This window comes from Aethalodelphis obliquidens, unplaced genomic scaffold, assembly GCF_003676395.1.
Source record: "Aethalodelphis obliquidens isolate GAN/ISIS:26980383/991018 unplaced genomic scaffold, ASM367639v1 scaffold78, whole genome shotgun sequence".
Lineage (NCBI taxonomy): Eukaryota > Metazoa > Chordata > Mammalia > Artiodactyla > Delphinidae > Aethalodelphis > Aethalodelphis obliquidens.
Genome location: NW_020838022.1, coordinates 7695074 through 7716561, shown reverse-complemented (window position 1 = coordinate 7716561; position 21488 = coordinate 7695074). Strand labels below are relative to the sequence as shown.

At 41.5% G+C, this 21488-nt stretch overlaps 1 protein-coding gene across 1 annotated transcript in view; it reads right to left on the bottom strand.

Moving 5' to 3' along the window:
• Nucleotides 1–21488, bottom strand: part of GPC3 (glypican 3) — a 444823-nt gene that overhangs the window by 115813 nt on the left and 307522 nt on the right. Inside the window, exon 6 of the mRNA XM_027092440.1 lies at nt 12814–12934. Within this exon, the coding sequence (XP_026948241.1) occupies nt 12814–12934 (121 nt within the window). The remainder of the gene's footprint in view (nt 1–12813; nt 12935–21488) is intronic.

Genomic DNA, 21488 nt, shown 5'->3' with positions numbered 1-21488 from the left:
GTATCCCAGGCAGGGACAAAGGCTCAGGCAGCAGGGGACAGCTTTCCTTTTGCCTGACAACAAGTGGTGCCCGGTCTCAGCCTGTAGCTAACAAATTCCATAGTTCTTTGATGGTAGGGCCCATGGAAGGGGTCTTGTCTGCCTTAGGCTCTGCAATGCAAAATTGAGCTTTGGGAATTTGGGCCTAGGCAGTGTTCCTGGCATTTGTGACATCACCCCGACAGCTGAAAGTGATGGTGTCTCAAGGAAGCTAGTAGCCCCAAGCCCTGTGAATTCTTTCTGCTCTGTCGGCATGTGAAATACACACACTCACGAACATATTATAAGGCCGCTCAAAATCATTCTAAATACCTCCTGCGAGACATCTGCCAATAAGGATATCAGGTCAGCCGGGTTTTAAATATAGGAACCTCTCACCATCTTCAACCAGAGAGCAAGATGCAAAAGGAATGCAGATGAACTTGCCCTGAACTTTATAGCTCTGAAGTCTCTTCACTTGATACCATCCTTCCATGAAAGGTCCTGGTGGGGCTGAAGATTAAAATGGGACTTCAGGACCATGATCTGTAAGATCTCTAAGCTGTACTCTAAGGATAGCCTGCCTATTTATAGATGCTCCACTTCAGGGCAGAGTTCAATCTTGGGAAAAGCTGAGGAACTTAAACACACACTCCTTCATAGATATATGTATATATATGTACATATGAACATATATAGGTATGTATATATGTATATATACTTTTTAAAATTTATCATCTTCATTTTCCATTCAGTTACTTTGAGCCAAACCAAACTTTAAATAGTTTAAAAATCTGTCGAAGATTGGCTAGATATATTTTTCCAAGAACCTTTACGGTTTAGATAATTATGTGCAAAATTCTAAAATCATTTAAACAATAACCCAAACTAGAAAAGTTGTAGTCTCTACATTCCAGAAAGTGGTAAGTTGAGGCAAAGTGAATCAAGCCACTTAAAAGGTTACTTCTGGGGCTTCCCTGGTGGCGCAGTGGTTGAGAGTCTGCCTGCCAATGCAGGGGACCCAGGCTTGTGCCCCGGTCCGGGAAGATACCACATGCCGCGGAGCGGCTGGGCCCGTGAGCCATGGCCGCGGAGCCTGCGCGTCCGGAGCCTGTGCTCCGCAACGGGAGAGGCCACAACAGTGAGAGGCCCGCGTACCACAAAAAAAAAAAAAGGTTACTTCTGACTTTCCTTTATGTTAACTCTTCATACTATCATAATATAAAGAAGAAGAATAGCTTTAATTTATTGTGTTACTACATGCATCATCTCTAACACGTCTACTAACCCTTCAGGATAGATTGTAGTATACCCATTTCACAGATTAGGAGACTTGAGTACAGGGAGGTTAGATAATTTGGCCATTAGCTAGGCAACTACAAAGTGACATATCTGGGCCTTAAACATAGATCTATGTTTGATTCTAAAGCCTTTGTACTTTCCCCCAAACTAGATTACACAGTGTTATGGCTCTCAAATTTCTCATTATGACTCTAAATCACATACCAATAAGACTTTACAACCGAAACAGGTAGTACTAGTTTATTAAAAACTCATGTGGAATAGTGAACTTTACAATCCCAAATATTTCTCTAGCTACTTACTTGCATGCCCCTCCCTCCATTCCCCCCACCAATAACGGCCCCACCATCAAAAGAGCAGCTAAGTCATGTTTGTGAATCTCCGTGTAATACTTCCCATTTCTCCCTGTAACATTTCACTTTGCTACTTTTCTCTGCCATTCCATCCTACTGAGACATTTTTAGATCCTGATTGTGTTATCCACGTATTAGCTAACCCCATCTAGCTTCATGCCATCACTAAATACTAGAAGTATGCCTTCTCTGTCTGCAGTGAAGTCACTGGTAAAAACTTCAGGCAGTAAAGGTCAAAGCAAACAACTAAAAGCCTCTCTCCAGGCTGACACTGATACGTTAAGAAAACACTCTTTAGGAATGACGGTTAATCAGCTACACATTTACCCAACTATATGATTACTTAGCCAACATTTTGTGTCACTTGTTTAAAAACGATCATAGGAATTTCTATCAAACACTTTGCCGAAATCTCGATATACCATGTCTGCAGCACATGCACACACACATAAGCGGAAGTGGCCTGATTGGTTCGGAGTGAGCCCACGGTGGCTTCGGAACGCTCATGCTCTCCAAGACTCTAGTCTAGAATTCTGGGAACATGTGATACCAGGTTCCCTGACTTGTGGTTTCCACAGTCCAATTTCCACTTCGTATTAAAGGTGAGGGTAAAAATCTGTGCCTGTCTCCAGTCTTTTGGTTCTCCTTCTACTTGTTATGATGACTCAAAATTTGCTAATAGTGATACCATGATAATAACCAGAAGACTCTTCAGTGCCCTGGGATATAACTGATCTGAACTTGGGCCTCATTATCTATGACATACCACAGTGGTAATTCTCTTAGCTTTTTCGGTTTTGTCAACTGCTTACCCATGGTACAGAATAGATAGTACCTTGAAAACTGATGAACTAGCAAAATATGGACTGTGAAGAAAATAATATCTAGATCAACTAATTACACAAATAAGATCATACTTTAACTATGTTAGGAAAGTATCCAATAAGATGAAGTACATATGAATAATAATGCAATTTTCACCTTGGATATTAATTACAACTCTGCTGGAAATATTCCACTTAGTAGCTGCTATGCAAAATCACTGTGGTTGCTATCTAGAGAAAGCATATAGTTAGGGATACAGAATCGACCCCATTATTATTATTTCACATTCACTAAGTACTAACACTGAGTCTACGTGGAATATGGAAACACCCCTGGTCGTACGGCAAGTAAGTTTACAGTTGAAGGTTAGGTCTCAAATAACCATAGGCATAAAGGAGTAAGGCCAAACCTTTGGCTGAGCCAGTCAACATGGGGCTGCCATCCAGGGGCAAAAGTATCTGCTCTCTGTAGAGAAGCTAGCTTTATTTCCATTGAACTTTGGCAAAATCCTAATGACATGGGCAAGGAAAACTCAGCTGTGTTGGTCTTCAGCTTCAAAGAAGATGCTTATGGCTCACTAGTACAAGAATAATGGCGGGCTTCCCTGGTGGCGCAGTGGTTGAGAGTCCACCTGCCGATGCAGGGGACGCAGGTTCGTGACCCGGTCCGGGAAGATCACACATGCCGCAAAGCGGCTGGGCCCGTGAGCCATGGCCGCTGAGCCTGCGCGTCCGGAGCCTGTGCTCCGCAACGGGAGAGGCCACAACAGTGAGAGGCCCGTGTACAGAAAAGAAAAAAATAATGGGCCTTCCGATAGGAACATCACTTCCAATAGGAATAATGTCACCACCAAGCCGTTCATACTTTCCATGTTGTCTCCATTTTAACTAACAATTCATTTTAGGAGGTGCCTAATGGGGACTGGAAGGCATTCTGTGACTGCCTTGTGTATTGCAGATACTTAGTACTTCATTGAGTGAATGCTCAAACGAAGAAATGGCTCATATGGGATTAAACCTTTAACATTAGCTTCGAGGGCTCCCTGAGACGTTTTATCGTTTTAGCAGTTGAAACCCTTTGTTTAAGTGAAATCTTACTTAGAAGACCCATATGTAAAGCAGATTTTAGACATGCTCTGGTTAAAACAGGAACGGGGGACTCAGAATAACCCCCGCAGCATCTCTCCCACATCTCTACTCCCCGTGGAATATGATCTGAATACACTGCCTAAACAACTGAGTTAACTGGCACAGAAACCCACTGACTAATATGGTGCTAATTTTGCCATCTGGAAGGAGGGAGAAGGCACTGGATAAATTATTACAGGGTGCCCAGGAAGGTGGAGGAGTTGAGATTCAGAGCATGAGAGTGAAAGGATGACTAATCCTGAATGTGGACAGGAGCCCAAGTCAGACTCTATGAGTGGGTATAAGACCAGGAGCAACAGCTCCTGCTGAATCTGCTTGGTTTTGGTCCAGTGATCCCAGCAGAGAGCCCACCCCCACTCCCAACCCACATGCAACAACTGCTCACTGGGCTGAATGAGGCAGGAGGCGCTGATGTGTACTTGTTACGACCAAACACTAGTTAATAGATATGATAAGAGATAAAAACTTGGCAAATTCATGCCTCGTGCTATATCACTTTCTGTTCCAAAGACGAACGGCTTAAGTAGGGGCTTCTGCTATGATCGGGAGTGCTGTATAAGAAAATGTGCTTGCATGTCTGCAAGCATGTTTTGCATTATACGAGAGCCTTTGGAAGCAGAGCAAAGTCACTATACAATATTGATCTGTTCACTTTCCAGTCCCAGCTTTGTCATTTACTAGCAGCATGACTTTGGACAAGTCATTCCACTCTCTTGGCTTTCATTTCCTCATCTATAAAATCAGAGGGTTGGACCCTATGACCTAAAGGCCCCTGCAAACTATAATCCTGCACTTATGTAACACTGCCCTTTAGCACAGAAACTGGTTAATACTGAATATGAAAAGTACCTTAAATTAAATCAAAGTTTAGAAATAAATTGAGGGCAGCACAGGTTGCATTCTTTGAATGAACTGATCAATAAAATACTGTATATGAGGGTCTATTCTGTATATGCCACTATGTTGGGTGCCACAGAAGACAAAGAGTTGTATGCATGATCCCAGACTTAAGGAGCTGACAGTCCAGAGGCAGGATATATATATATATATTCACAAATATATCTGGGTAAAAGTTGTCTCTGAGTTTCCAAATAGTATTTGAACATACATATACCAATATACTGCTTATAATCCAGGTTTATGGGGGTAGAGAGCAATCATTTGTAACTGCTTATGTTTGCTGTGTTGCATTTGGTCAGTAGGTAGATGTAAATAGAATATGAGACCCTATGGATTTCATAGATATTTTGGAAATACATTTCTAACTTTCTAAACCTAGTAGTCTTCATAATTTGATAGAATTTCCTTTTCATATGTAAAACCTGTCTTCCCATAGCTAACACTTCTGATACTTCCTACTAAAAAAAAAAAAGTTTATGGGGCTTCCCTGGTGGCGCAGTGGTTAAGAATCCGCCTGCCAATGCAGGGGACACGGGTTTGAGCCCTGTTCCAGGAAGATCCCACATGCTGCAGAGCAACTAAGCGCGTGCGCCACAACTACTGAGCCTGCGCTCTAGAGCCCGTGAGCCACAACTACTGAACCCGCGAGCCACACCTACTGAGCCTGCACTCTAGAGCCCATGAGCCACAACTACTGAGCCCGCGTGCCACAACTACTGAAGCCCGCACACCTAGAGCCCGTGCTCCGCAACAAGAGAAGCTGCGGCAATGAGAAGCCGGCACAGAGCAACGAAGAGTAGCCCCCACTCGACGCAGCTAAAGAAAGACGGCGCAGCAATGAAGACCCAATAAATTAATTAATTAATTTGAAAAAAAGTTTATGAAAGAGTACAATACTGCAGTGAAAAAGGATCATGTACTTTCCTTCATTGCTAAGTCAAGATCACCACAACACTGCTATCAACAACGTTTTGGCCTACCACTCTTGACTCATCTTCCATTTTTGAATAATTTAATTTAATGTGCAAGGACTAAAATACATGACCCAATTTAAGTACCTTTAATCCTGTATATTCTAAATAAAGCAAATAGTTCATTTTCAAGAAATTTAATATGAAATACTTGGGAATTCATCTTGGTGCACTATTATTAAACTGTACATAGTAATTAAGATATTAAAAACACATGCTCCCCAAAGCCACCAGACACTGTAATTATTTTTCAGTCTATTAAGCAAAATGACAGAAGATTTTTTTTAATGATAAATGTGTTTTGGAACGCATCAGCTAATTCCCTTTTGCTTCATGAAATCATGTTTAGCTCCACAGAGTCTAGGTCTGGTATTTAAAGACCAATTCACATTGTCCTTTTGTAACTCAGAAGTCATTCATTGGCTCTTGTTAACATGCCATTGTATGGAATATTACTCAGCCATAAAGAGAAATGAAATTGAGTTATTTGTAGTGAGGCGGATGGACCTAGAGACTGTCATACAGAGTGAAGTAAGTCAGAAAGAGAAAAACAAATACCGTATGCTAACACATATATATGGAATCTAAAAAAAAAATGGTTCTGAAGAACCTAGGGGTAAGACGGGAATAAAGACGCAGACATAGAGAATGGATTTGAGGACACGGGGAGGGGGAAGGGTAAACTGGGACGAAGTGAGAGAGTGGCATGGACTTATATATACTACCAAACGTAAAACAGATAGCTAGTGGGAAGCAGCCGCATAGCACAGGGAGATCAGCTCGGTGCTTTGTGACCACCTAGAGGGGTGGGATAGGGAGGGTGGGAGGGAGGGAGACACGAGAGGGAAGAGATATAGTAACATATGTATATGTATAACTGATTCACTTTGTTACAAAGCAGAAACTAACACACGATTGAAAAGCAATTATCCTCCAATAAAGATGTTAAAGAAAAAAACCAAACATGCCATTGTAGATACTCTGTCTTTCACACACACACACACACACACACACACACACACTCATTGTGGCTCCATATGGAAATGGCATTTACTAGAGTTCTGCCACACTATTTGCATGTGAAGAAGTGTGACAGACACTGGCACATCTTTTCATTTGGAAAGGCCTTTTTTAAAATTTGACTCTCAAAAGGTTTCTCCTTTTGTTTAGAAATGTTAGATCAGTGTTAGCTTTTCTAGCAACCACTGGAGTAGGCTAGCATTTTATGACCCTCACTGGTTTTACTGTGAGAAGACTATGGAAAAAGTTACTCAAAGCATTTTCGATCATGCCTGAGATTCATTTAGAGATTTTAAAAAATTACATACTAAGGTATGTCCTGGGTACTTTTCTGACATGTAACAACTTTATTAATTAACTGATCAAAAGTATAACTTTTGGGACTTCCCTGGTGGCGCAGTGGTTAAGACTCCGCCTGCCAATGCAGGGGACACGGGTTCAAGCCCTGGTCTGGGAAGATCCCACATGCTGCAGAGCAACTAAGCCCATGCGCCACAACTACTGAGCCTACACACCTAGAGCCCGTGCTCCACAACAAGAGAAGCCACCGCAACGAGAAGCCCCAGCACCGCAATGAAAATGGTCCGTGCTCGCCGCAACTAGAGAAAGCCCGCGTGCAGCAATGAAGACCCAACGCAGCCAAAAATAAACAAACAAACAAATAAATAAAGTTATAAAACAAAATGTGTAACTTTCTGTTTCAAAAGTCAGTGTCTTTTCATGACACCAGAGTAATCTGTCAGGCATCTTAAAACATACTTTTCAGGTATTGGTGAAGGGGGATGGAAGTGGAGACATTCCACCGTCTGCTGTACATTTAAAATTTTCTTCGACCATTTAAAATCATTTTATGAATTCGAGATAGCTAATCAAAAGTCTGTCTGCTGTCTATAGCTCAAAGTACCTCAGTTTCCACACCATATTCTGTGGTGGTCAGTTTTCTAAGACTCTTCCCAACTGAGACTTGGTAAACAACGTGCTTACTCTTTCTTTGCTGATTTCGGAGCTTCAGACCACAGACATTACTATATTAGGGACTTGGAAATCATTAGACAAATTGAGGACTTTCTGCTCTTTGTACTTCTACGCATCTTTTATATATGGATCATACTAACCATAGCAAGGTGTGCCGTGGCTTTAAAGATGTCGAAGGAAAGAGCACAGAGACTGAAAGCCAGTATCCTGGATTCTAGGTCTAGTTCTACCACTTACTATATGAAGATCACTTAGACTTCCAGTGCCCACAGTTTCTTCATCTGGTAAATCTAGGTAATAATGTCTGCTTCTGAGAGTCACTGTGGAGATCAATTTATGTAATGTACATGAAAGAGCTTTACAAACAGAATTGTGCTATGCAAATTTATGGCAGAATTATTATCATTCGTATGGAGTCACACGGCTAACAAGATGTGAAGGCAGGTCACCTATCTGATTCTGGAGAAAGGTGATAAATGCCAAAGTGTTTGTACAGTTTAATGTTTTCATAGCCTAATGAGAACAAGGCAGTAGAACAGAAGAATTGCATGGGGGGAAGGGCAAGTTTAAGTTCCATCTGCCCAGGCTGGAAGACGGGTGGGAAGGGAAGAATCTCTGAAAAGATGAGAGGTTACGTAGTAGAAAGGGGTGACCTGGGAACAGGGTGTTTTAAAAAGAGTGGCAGGAAAAAAAAAAAAAAAAGAGTGGCAGGGCAGAGAATAAAGTCACAAGAGTTGTTCACAAGAGGGTGCTGGGTTAAAGCCTGACCTTGAGCCACAAATCACGGAATCACACGGCTGGAAGGAATCTTAAGAGGCTACCTCGTCCACACCCCCACCATTCAGTTGGGTATTTCAACCATCCCAAACAGATGAGACTTTATCCAACTTTGAATGAAAAGCTCTGACACTAAATGAGCAGGTATTGACTGCTGTGGCTTCAACTGTTTACAACAGGCAGGGAAACAATTTCTGGAATTTCATTTGAACCTGAACTGAAACGGGAAAAACAATAAACAAGCTAGATTCTCCTTGGGAACAATAACTTCTGTAGCAGTTTAGGTACTGACTGCTAAATTAACACTAACCACATAGCTACTCTTAGAGAGAAAATGTTACCAACAGAACTGGGTTAGAGGACAAACGGCCCACAGTGTCACGTGGGAAAGAATGTATTGTGATCATTCCTGGTATTTGTGGGTCCTTCTCTCCATGCAGGAGCCCTGGAGCAGGATACTAAGAAAAACAAAATTTGGTTTTTTTAAAGCAATATGGCCCAGCAAATGCCAGGACTGACACTGAAGACTTAAAAGAGTTCAATTCCTCTCCTAACACTAGACAATAAATCCTCACACAAATTAGAACCTGAAAAGGAAATAAAAAGGGTCCTCATTTCCAATCGTGGGAATGTTACACAAGAACTCTGGCTTGGAAGGAGGAGAGGAGGACATTCCACACCTGCAGGCCTTCCCAGGAAAGGGGCCCAGGCCTGACCCTGAACCCATCCCCTCAAGGTTACACCGTGAGACTGTCAATATGGAAATAATGTTACATTATTCCCTTAGTGAATATATTATTTCCAGTGCTATCAACAGTAACCATAACCTGAAAGGAGGCAGCTGAGAATTTCCATGGAAGAAAGTGAAGAGTTATTTTGGGATGTGCTCATAAACGGCCTAGCTACAGTCCATCTGGATGGACACACATGGGCATAGACAGAAGTATCTCCGCATTTATAGCTGTGTACGTTGGAGCATCCTACTGTAGTTTAATAGATGCAGCACCAAGTGAGGGGCTTAGGAAAGTAACATTACACTCCTGGATTCAGCACTCACTTACATGTGAACCAGGGCAAGTTAACTTGATTTCACCTCCTCATCACTAAAACTTTAGGTCAATTTAGCCAGGCATTCAGTGAATCCAGATGTTGGGCAGGGTACAGGAAACAACTGGATGATTAATTGAATTTTCAACTGAACTTACCGGATGTTTTGGCAGCATGTCTGCACAGCCTTTAATGGCTTTCTGCCTCAGTTTCCCTAGCTATAAAAAAGGGACAGGGCTTCCCTGGTGGCGCAGTGGTTGAGAGTCCGCCTGCCGATGCAGGGGACACGGGTTTGTGCCCCGGTCCGGGAAGATCCCACATGCCGCGGAGCGGCTGGGCCTGTGAGCCATGGCCGCTGGGCCTGCGCGTCCGGAGACTGCGCGTCCAGAACCTGTGCTCCGCAACGGGAGAGGCCACAGCAGTGAGAGGCCCGCGTACTGCAAAAAAAAAAAAAAAAAAAAAAAAAAAAGGACAAACATTATCACTTACCTCACAGGAGGTAGTGAGGATGAAATAATAACCAAGGATAACAATGAGTTCCTGAAAAGCATGGTTCTTTGACAGTACTATACCTTATACAATTTCAGGCTGGATATTTTCTCCAACATGAGCAGTTAGACTTTTAGGACATGAAAGCACCTTGAAATATGGTTCAATGCTATACAAATACAACACATTATCATCATCAACATCATCACCATCCTAACATTCTTCTTTACGACTTCTCTAAAGTATCTCACTTTCAGATTGAATCATGGCCAAAATATGAACTTTATTGAGGGTCTGAAAGAAGACATGTTTTGGCCACGTAAAGCAATACAGATGAGAAAAAAAAATCAGTGTGGGTGTTTGGAGCCCAACCAATTTAACAGCTCAATCGAAACAGGTAAAACTGGTCTATCAATGAGAATTAATTGGTTGCTCAATGGTATTTGTAAGGGAACCAAAAATGTTCACACATACATCCATGGCAAACGTAATTATAATGGCGACCTTTCCGACACTGACAATATACACCTCCCCACATGTGAAGTGGCTTCAGCTTTTGTGGCTGGAAGTTAGTGTAAATAGAAAGAAGGAAACAATATGGGAGAGAAGAGAGATGCATCAAAGGGATCTTTTTGATCCACCCAAAATTTGGGTGGCAGAATTAGACTGGCAAAAAGTATTGGAATACTGCTCCCTTTCAAACTCACTCAAGTCCTGCCTATAGAGAAAATCCTGAATGGACTAATCATCTTAACTGTGTCACGCACGTGCAATTATATATTTGTGTATATATGTAAAATTGTATAATTATATATAAATTTTATATAATGGGATAATATAAATAGATATAGATACATAGATATAATATCCCATCCTCATAATGACCTTGTAAGGGACGGTTTTGACAACTCTAAGTACTATAGATGAGAAAACTAAAGCTCAGAGAGGTTGAATGATTTGCCCAAGGTTATATATCTAGTAAGATACACAGGTGAATTCAGATCCATCTGGATCCAAAGCCCATCTTCTTTTCATGATATTACATGGTCTCCCACCGCATTAATATCAAACATCCAAAGTCTTTACTAAAGGGGCTTGCTATAAATATTTTTAGAGACTGTTGGATCATATGGTCTGATGCAGCTCTCCCTTTTTTCACGGTGGGCATCCAGTCACAGGTCTTTCTCTGATATTTCTTATGAAACCCTTCTTACACTAGCCTAGTCCACCTTAGGCCTAAGCAAACCACCCAAAACTGACGAGCAGCGTCACTGCCTGGCTCTTCATTATAGGCTGCCTTTTATTTGTATTTAAGCACTTTCCATGCTTGTGCGTCTCCTCCAAGGAAGCTGTGAAAACAGGTTAGACTTCTTTTGAATCCTCAAACTCCCTGGTACCTGGCTGAGCACACAGTAGGTGTTCCTTAACGTCTGTTGACCAAAGAGATCTGTGGACAATATTCTTCATTTAGAATTAGGGGCACAGTAACGGACCCTGAGATTTTAGCCTCACCAGTGCTTGGGTCTAGCCAGTGGAGTGGAGCCACACAGACACATTTGGTTTGAGATAATCTGGAAATAATTCAGAGGAGCAATACTGCCATCGTCCCCAGGTAAAGCACACCAGTTCAGCAGTGAGTGGCTTACACCGTGCTCTGAATTCTTCAGAGGTGTGTTTTGAAATAATCATACTATATCTAACCAGGCTTTATAGAACTTAGTGAGGTTGTGAGTTCACCAAAAGAAGGATCTGTTATGCAAATACTGCCACTATCCTGTGCTCAGCAGCAGTAACAGCTATTTATTACTCCAAAGTGTAGCGAATACTTTCACATGCCATTTGCAGTGAAATACACCACTATTAGAAAGCCCTTCCAAACATTTTCTAAAAACCGCAAAAATTTCACTGCTAAACTTCATATTAAAAAATGAAATCATGCCAGCGTTGTCATACAGAAACCTCTGTCCTTGCATAAGGATTTTAGTTTCATTAAGTTCTTCCTAGGCTACAAATAGAAGTCAGTGGTGCCAGCGCCTTCCCACCCGTGGACCGTGGGGTAGGAACACTGTCACTCTGGTATCTGGTGGCATTTTTGATGGCATTTAAAAAATTGTGGCCACAAAGCAATCACAAGCAGATGGCACAACTAACTTCTATTTGTGTCTTAGTTACTAAACTCCTTCTGAGAGGAAAAACTGTGTACAGGTTAAGGGAATCTGTGGGTGTCTCGGTGCATGGCAGTGAGTCAGAAGTTGGCAAGGGTGCAGTGAAGCTGGTCCTCTCGTATCTTGCTGGTGGCAGTGAAAGCCGATACGTCCCCATTGGAGAGTGGTTTGGAAACATGCATTAAAATGCTCACATCCTTTAACCCAATAACCCCAGTATTTTAAGAAAATGATCTAAGATCAGGAGATAGCGCTATGCAGGAGAGGTAGCTTTATTTATAATGGCAAAAATTTGAAGCAATCTGAATGCATAGCCAAAGCAGATTGATTAATTATAATGAATACTTAAAGGAATCTTCTGCGGCCACAGAAAATGATTAATATGAAGATATATGGCAACATGAAAAAGTGTTTCCAATATAGTGTTCATTTCAAGAACTCATTATATAGTGTTCATTTCAAGAACTCATTATATTCCAATATAGTGTTCATTTCAAGAAATCACTTGTATACTTCCAATTATGTAAAAAGTCTGTGTGATTTTATGAATATTAAAAAAGAACGTGTGAAAATGAAAACAAAATAGACTAGTTGGGTTGTGAGAAGTGCTTTTCCTTCTGTTTTCTCTTATATTACAATGTTTTCTTTATAATTTAAAAGTGGGGTGGAAAACAAGGGTCAGAAGTCCTTTTCTAGCAGAGAGAATCTGAAGAAAATGAACAATGGCTGCCTCTCCAAAAGCCCAAGAACACAGTTTGAACACTGGACATCATCCATCCACCACTTTTTTGCCATTTCCATTTTTTGTTGGATACACACATACCTGGTTAATGTGCTTCAGTTTGTCAATAATTTGACTGACCACTGGCTCAGGGCCCTTCATTTTCAGCTCATGGAGGTTGAACTGATTTTTCATTCCATTTCTTGCTGCCTTTTGGCTGTATCTGGGAAACACGAAGGTAAAGAAAAGGTTTGTCACAAGAGAGTTCCAAGCAAAGTGCAAGTTGACTGTATTTGGCACCAATGGTCAAGCTGACCGCAAGCTCTCTTCAGCCTTCCAACCCATGGGATGACTGCATGGTACAAAGGTAGACCGCTCCAGATAGGGTCTATCTGCAGTAGAGAACATTCAACAGTCAACAAGTATTCATTCAACATCCTTTTCTTCTAGGTGTTGGATACACCAATGAACAAGACGGACAAGGTCTCTGTCCTTATTGTGCCCTCAGTCTAGTGTACAGTCCAGAGAGCATGCAGAGTGAGAAGAGCTATGCTAAGGGAGCTGCTGGGTCTTGGCCAGGGAAGCACACAGGAAGGTCCTTAACTCTGAGTACGCTTTCTACTCATTTGAAGAAGAAAGACTCTTGCGTGTTCTTTACCTCTTCCTTCTTCTCCACTTCTTCCTCCCATCATTTCCTGCAGGTCTGGGAGCTGGGTTGCTTTTCAGGACGCTTTCCTAAGCCATTTGCAGCATAAATTATGCCGGCCAGCTTCTGTCTGTGTTCTCCACGGGAAGACAGAACACCAGCTCAAGGGAAGGTTTTAACTTGCTGCCCCCGGATAAGCCATAGGCTTTCGCTTCAGGATTGAAGTTTCAAGGTATCTATGGACATCTTTACCAATGCGAGAATGGGGATATTAACAATCCTGGGCAATTCTGCCTTTCAGTGTGGGGCTTTGGCAACTTTGACTGGGACAGTAATTCACTACTGAGGTGACTGCTTCGCTGCCCCCATGGTTCCAGACCTCTACGTAGAGTTACTCCTCATCTTGCAAAACAAAGCAAACAAACGCAAAACAGAACAAGAAACAGATTTCATTTCTTCCTTTATCTTCCATCATGTAGAAAGACCAGAACACTGTTACCAAAGTGGGAAGAGGTTTTTGATCCCTTTTTTGCTTTTTGCTCATCCTGATAATGGAATATTTTCTTAAAGAAATGGAAAAATTTGCAGGTTTTTTGCCCCTACTTTATACATTTAAAAAAATTTACAATAACGCAGTAGAATTAAGGGTAAATTCATATTTCTTTTACTAATATTTTTAATTACAAAAATAATATTGCTCATTGTAAACAATTCAAATGTATAGAAATAAGCAAAGCACACAGCAAAAGTTCTTGTATCATCCTATCCTTCCATGAGAGAACCATGGTTAACACTTTGATAGGTATTCTTCTAGGGGTTTTCACATGCATATACTAACATGTAGCTTTAACCAAAACTGGAATCATACTAGTCATATTGATTTGCAACTTATCACTTAATATAAATCTTGAATATATTTCCACGTCAGAACATAAGTAACTGCCTTGTTCTTATTCCTCTGTATGGCTAGATCATAATTTATTTATCCAATCCCTTACTGATAAACAATTGAGATATTTCTAATATTTCGCTAATATAAACAATGCTGCAAAGAACACCCTCGCATACCGCTCTTTGTACATTTACATTAATATCTATAAAGCATAAGTTTCTAGAATTTAATCAGTTTGTATTTCTAATCCCAAATTATGACATGCAATGAATCATTAATACTACTGTATTTCTGCACAGCATTTTACATAGCAGTTTTGTATCACTCAGCTCATCTGAGCTTCTCATCCACAGTGTGAGGTGACAGGGAAGACCTCATTATCTCTTCATTACTGAAAATTTCACAACTTCAGAAGATATTGACTGACCGTGTTAGATGCTCCCTTCCATAATATAAGGCATCTGCCAATACTAAGGACATGATTCGATGCTACCACGCATGATAGCAGAGGAGGTCAGGAAATCAAGGTCTGACTTTTATAACTGAAAGTCATCTTCTGAGAAGAAAAATATTTTGTAGGAACGTTGAAGAGAACATCTGATTGCATTTCTTCTGAAATGGTAGCCTAACACATTCAGCTTACCTAACTTTAAAAGTTAGTGAACACACAGATCACCAACCATCAAATACCAATTGCCTTTGGGGGCTGTATTAAAGCAACATTCTTTGTTTATATATCTGGTGTGAACCAGCTCCCCACTAGCCTCCTTTTTTTTTGTTCATATATAATGCTGCCTGTTTAATATAATCTCCCTCTTGATGATACTGCCAACTCCATCTCCTTCTTCTTTACATCTACTGATACCTGAAGCAGAGACCCAAGTGACAGGGAAAGACGTAAGGCTCATTATAAATCTTCTGAAATGAACTTCAGGAATGTGTCCCTAGAGACATTTCCCTGGGCTTTGCTCCTATCGAAGCCTGCCGGCCGCTTTTATGCCCACTCCTACAAAACAAACCTCTTCCTGAAGTTTATTATCCTCATTGGAATACTGTAAAGACATCTGCCAACTTAGTGATTTTGCCCTGTACTGCCTCTTCCAAATCATTTATAAATATTAAGTCAAATTAGTCCCATAGCTGATCCCTTGCGGCCCTACTGTCTATTTTCTGCCATTCAGAAAAATGCCCCTTTAGCTCTATTTTTTTTGTTTCTTACCTCCAAGCCATGGACTTGGTGCTAAGGAGACAGCACTGAACACTGCTCCCCAGTCCCATCGTGACTCAATTTTTTAAAAACAGCTTTGAGTTTAAAAGCTTGCCAAACTTTCTGAAAGTCGAAATAGCATCCACTGTTCTGCTCTATCCATGTGCTATTTAAATCCTCAAAAGACTCTAGTAAATTAAGCATGGTTTCTGGTTACAGAAGTGTTGGGAAGAGCTGGCCTATGGCTTAGCTCTAAAACTTTATTTTATTTACTCCATGAAGCAGTAACCAAAAGTACTGGTTCGACTGATGTCTACAGCTGCTAAAATTTAGTGGCACTATTTTAAAACTATTCAAAAACTCTGATCTTGCCCTATCCCTTTAGGTGTCTCAATCTCTCTCCCCCATCCCCAATATCATGTTCTGTTTCTTACGTCTCTACTCTTTCTCCTTAGCCAGACAAAATGTAGAGCAGAATCTTAAAAGCCACGAGTGTTAAAATGGCATACTATGCAGACATTAAAAGAACAAGTAGATCTATATGTGTTGATATAGAACCAAATCCAAGATACATTGTAACAAATACAAGTACTGGTTAAGAATGTACACAGTGTGATTCTATTTGCGGTAAAAATGGGTCTGCATACGCATTACTCTCATACATTTTATATGTGTCCAAATATACACAGAAAATTTTTAGATGGCTCCATAAAAGAATGGTAAAAGTGGTTACTTCCAGTGAGTAAGATTTTGGAGGAAGTTTGACTTTTTTCTTTTATGTCCTTCTATGTCTTTTACACTTTAAAATCTTAAAATAATTTAATTTTTAATGAGCGAAATTTTATATAGTAGTTATTTTTAAGGCAAAACAAAACAAAACAAAACAACCATAGCAAGAACAAAGAACATCCAGAGACTGTCATACAGAGTGAAGTAAGTCAGAAGGAGAAAAACAAATATCGCATATTAACGCATATATGTGGAACCTAGAAAAATGGTACAGATGAACCGGTTTGCAGGGCAGAAATAGAGACACAGATGTAGAGAACAAACATATGGACACCAAGGGGGGAAAGCGGCTGTGGGGGGCAGGTGGTGTGATGAATTGGGAGATTGGGATTGACATGTATACACTGATGTGTATAAAATGGATAACTAATAAGAACCTGCTGTATAAAAAAATAAATAAAATAAAATTAAAAAAAAAGAACAAAAAACAAACAAAAGGAAAATAAAAAGCGGGCCTAACTCCTATGCATAGCTCAGGGCCTCTGGGAAATCTTTCTTGTTAATAAGAGTTATGTTGGCCCTCACTAGAACCCTGGTTTTAAGGTGATTTCTTATGAGAACACATATTTGGGCCAATATACACAATGTCACCCTGGAATTCCTTCACACCTCAGATGGCTATCATCAGGTCACAAATTCTACTTCGTTAGGTTAAACACAGCTTATATGTTTTCTACTCTTCAATGAGGTACCGCTAGCCTGTCTATTTCAAAAGGACAGTCAATATATTAGTGAGGATGTGACTAAGAATGTGCATTATTCTGAGTACCTCCTCTCAAAACGGAGGCAAAAAAAGCCATTCAAGTTCTTACCCACCTTCCCGGCAGACGCCTAGTCCTCTTCTGATGGGACTTGAGGGCCTCCTAGAACCACTGTGATTCATTCTGAACTGCTGCCCTTGTACCCAAATGTATTGTGGGTACCATGCTGAGTTGCTCGTGCTCCTTTTACGTACATTCATCTGCCAGCCCCTATAGGCTGTGAGCTCTTTGAAGGCAGAGGCTTGGTTAGTTCTCTTTTGTACCACCTAAAGCACCTCCTGGTGTTGTAATAACACAAGCTGCTCAGTACTGAAAGTACTGAGTGCTTTCTCTGTGCCAAATACTGTTCCAAGCACTGAGGAAAAAAACACCCCGCATCACCACACCTAATCCTAACAACCCGATGAGGTAGACAGTATTATCATCAGCCCCTTCTTGCAGATGAGAACGCTGAGGCACAAAGTGAAGCCACTTGCCCAAGGTCACACAGCTAGTCAATAGCAAAGCTGGAGTTTGAACCTTTGAGTCCATGTCCCGCTGCCTCTGTTCTTAACCACTCTGCTGCTATTGCTTCCTTAGAGATAATGCATGCTGACTAAATATTTGACGTTTCCACACCACACTGCCCCATTGTATGAGACAATTAGCCAGCTACTGGTAATGGTCTACAAGCCTTGCAACAGTGCCTGCAACAACTGCTGTCTTTATCTACTCAGCAGATTCCTGGGCTTGCCCTTCAAAAGCCCTTGGGGAGAGCCCTGTGTATGGAGTTTCTTCTCCCAAACAGAAGTCCAACAGCATCACTATTCAGTGAAATATTTGCATTCTTGAAAGATAAGGTATTGAAGTTAGAGAAGTAATACACCACCACCACCACCACCACCACCACCCGGCACTAGACAAACACCAAAGGTGATCTGAAATCTCTAAGGACAATAGGCAAAGGAATGCTGGAGAATGTCTCCCTGCCTTGCAGCAATGCAACATATGTGATGTAACCCCAGGGAATTTTAGGTAACATGCACACTCCGAGCTTCAAGGCCAGAGGGGACTCAGTTAGGGGTGTCTCTGTAGAGGTGCATTAATGAATTAATTAATTCAACATTTCACTTCCACTCACTCCCTCTGTGCCACTGGTGCACAATGGTTCGTGACAGGCTTTGAATGAGGATGAGTCACTGCAGCCACAAGTCTCCTCATTCAGACTGCCTAGAGTGTCAGGAATGGGGACACTGACGGCCATGCGGCATTTTAAGGATGGGTTATCTGCTTAGTAACGCTCATCTCTAATTAGATTAACTGTCCTCTCTCCAGAACACTGCTTTTTCCTAAAGCTTTGACACGGTTCTGGCAACGAATACTGGCCAGTGGAGGAGGAAAAGTAGAGAGAAGTTCCTACCTCTTAAATGGAAACTTTTCTTAACTGGACATGTTAGGTGTGATGTCAGAAGTGTCACCTTTAAGCACTACTTGTGGTGTCTCCTTCCCCCACCCAGTGTGGTATCTGCTTAGCACGAAAATGACTGCCTTAATTCCAAGCAAACCTGATTTGTGAAGTGAAAGGGGGACATGCCTCTGTTCAGGCAGATTGGTCAGGGATTGCGGGGGTCGGGGGGGAGGAAAACCTGTGCAAAAGCTGCAAAGAGAAAAGGAACCTAATTAAAACAGGACATCTGGGCGTGCTGGTCTTGGGACAGTTGAAGCAAAGAGAGCACTTGTAGAAGAGGAATAGAGTCAAACATGTGTAAAATGGGCAATCTTTTCTTCCTGTCTCTGTACTGGCTGAGGCAGCACGGGTGTAGTGGATTCAAATATAGAACATTCAAAATGGAAGCACACTTAAAAAGAGTGCATCTTGTCCAATCCACTCATCGGGTAGATGAAGAAACTGAGACCCTGAGAGGGACTTTCCCAAGTAGTTAGCATCATAACTCCCACCTTTAGAAGAAATTCCTTCTTTAAAAGGTTCCTTAAATGCACGTTGCTGATTTTGGAGAGAGAAGTTCCTAGAAAATTCGCTTTCCTTCTTCCCCTAGGCATTAGACTAGTGGCAAGTATTTGAAAGCAAGTCTTAGAAAAACCAACTTGTCCCCCTCCCCCCACCAATTATTTAAGTTCACGTTGCTGCTGGGGTTATAGATGACCTACAATAAGTTACAGCTCTCACATTCTCAGAGCGCCATCTTATGGCGAGACTGCAGTATTGCAAGTAGCCCTTTACCCAAACTCAGTAATTTATCAGACTGTTTCCTTGGAAAGTACTCTGGCTGCAACAATCACTGTGAAAAAATGGTATAATTTAAAGAGTGTAAGTAGCTTTAAAAACAAACTAGAGGGACTAGTGGTGGTGGTACAGTGGTTGGGAATCCGCCTGCCAATGCAGGGGACACGGTTTCCAGTCCTGGTCTGGGAAGATCCCACATGCCCTGGAACAGCTAAGCCCGTGCGCCACAACTACTGGGCCTGCGCTCTAGAGCCCGCGAGCCACAACTACTGAGCCCACGTGCCACAACTACTGAAGCCCACGTGCCTAGAGCCCGAGCTCCGCAACAAGAGAAGCCACCGCAATGAGAAGTCCGCGCACTGCAACGAAGAGCAGCCCTTGCTCGCCGCAACTAGAGAAAGCCCGTGCGCAGCAACGAAGAAGACCCAACACAGCTGAAAATAAATAAATGAATGAATAAAAAAACTAGAACACAGGGTAGAAAACCCTTATTAATAGGCCTGAGAAAGTGTTCTTTTTCTATGCAAGATGCAGTCTAATTTACATAAATGAACAGAAAAATAAAGGTGCAAATAGCTGAGTTTTGTAAATATGCTTAATAAAGAAAGCAACAACTTGCTTCTCATTTATTTATGCACATATTTAAAGAAAAATGTTTTTCATAATTGTTGGTACAGCAGTACCACTTCAGAGCAAATTTCAGCCAGGAGAGTGCCAGAAACAGGTATGACCATAGTACTCCAAGAAGTACTTCTATTCTCAAACAATAGCCTTTCAGAAATTACAAATAGATTTCAAAAGAAAGGAAGCAAAAGGTAGAGAAGAAATCAGGGAGATGTAAACCCATTTACACCTCATTTAGTGGACATTACCTATATAAGGGAATAACTGTATTAGAATCTGTTTTCAGCCTATTTTCAAACCTCACTGTGAGGAGAGACTAAAAGATTGGTCTTGGAATATAATCAAGAAGTCATTTAGACCTAGAGAAGCGAAGAATATTTTCCAGATGGTGAGGAAAGCTTGAGGAGTTGATATCGCCCACCACAGGGAGAAGAGTCTGTGGCTGTGGGGAGACAGAGAGAAAATGCCTGAGATGGGAGCCCCTGAATGTCTGTCTGAAGAGGCAGACTCTGTAGAGGAGCCTGGAGGTAAGGAGAGAGAAAAGTAAATAAGGAAGCAAAAGTGATTCTTGCGAGAACTGCGGGATAGGCAGAGCCTGATGTGTGGGAACGCTGGTGTGAACTGCTTTCTGGGCTTTGAGCCCTGACCACAAGCGGCCAGGATACTAAGCCAGGGCAAGCAGGGCTGGTGAAGGGTTCTCTGAGGGGTGTCCTTGAGGGGAACATACCAAGGAGGAAAGGAATTTGATCCAGTGTAAGGCTGATAAAAAGAACAAAAAATATGTAATTCAAAGCTCAATAATTGGGGGTGGAAATGTCAGAGCAAGGCGTATGATGGGGATTTATTACTAAATCACCCCAAACTCATTTACCGAGTCCTCCTAGCCCAGAGAAGTAGCCCGGAAAACCAGATGTTTTCTTGTCCCACTGGAGTTAAATGAAAAGGAAATGATCTTTACCTGTTTTGTAGTTTTGGTTTTTTTTTTTTAAGTTAGATTTTAACTCAAAAATATTTGAGTTGGAAAGGACCCCCGAAATCATTTAGTTCAATGCACTCCTGTTAACAGATGGGCAAACTGAGCCCCAGAGAGATCAAGCAGTAGCCACGCAAATTATTATTGGCAGCGCTGCTGGTGGAACGTGACTGGAGCTGTAACTTCCCCCAAATAGAAGAGCCAAGAAGAAGGGGTCAAAGAACAGGTCACACACCTCAACACATGACAACACTGTATGAAAGTAACTGATTTTCAAAATAATGATCAATAATTATTTTTAAGACGTAAAATTTAGTCTGGTCTACATAGTTTACTGAGGCAGCAAAGACAATACATTTTAGAAAGGCTGAGTCACGTGGTAGAATAAGCACTGGCCTTGGAGTCAAGACATAGGTTCAAAGGCTGGTACTGTGTGACTTCTGACAAGTAACTAAACCCTGCTGAACTTGAGCTTAAATGCCACCTGCATTTGTTTTGAGGCTTAGTTGATATAATGAATGTTAGTAAACTGAGATAACATAGGTGAAGTGTTCACAAGAGGGCTCAGCACATCTATGAGAGGGCTGGTATTATTATGTGAAAGCACCCAACACACAATGGGTGTTCAATAAATGTTATTTGGAAGAGGATATCTTGAGGG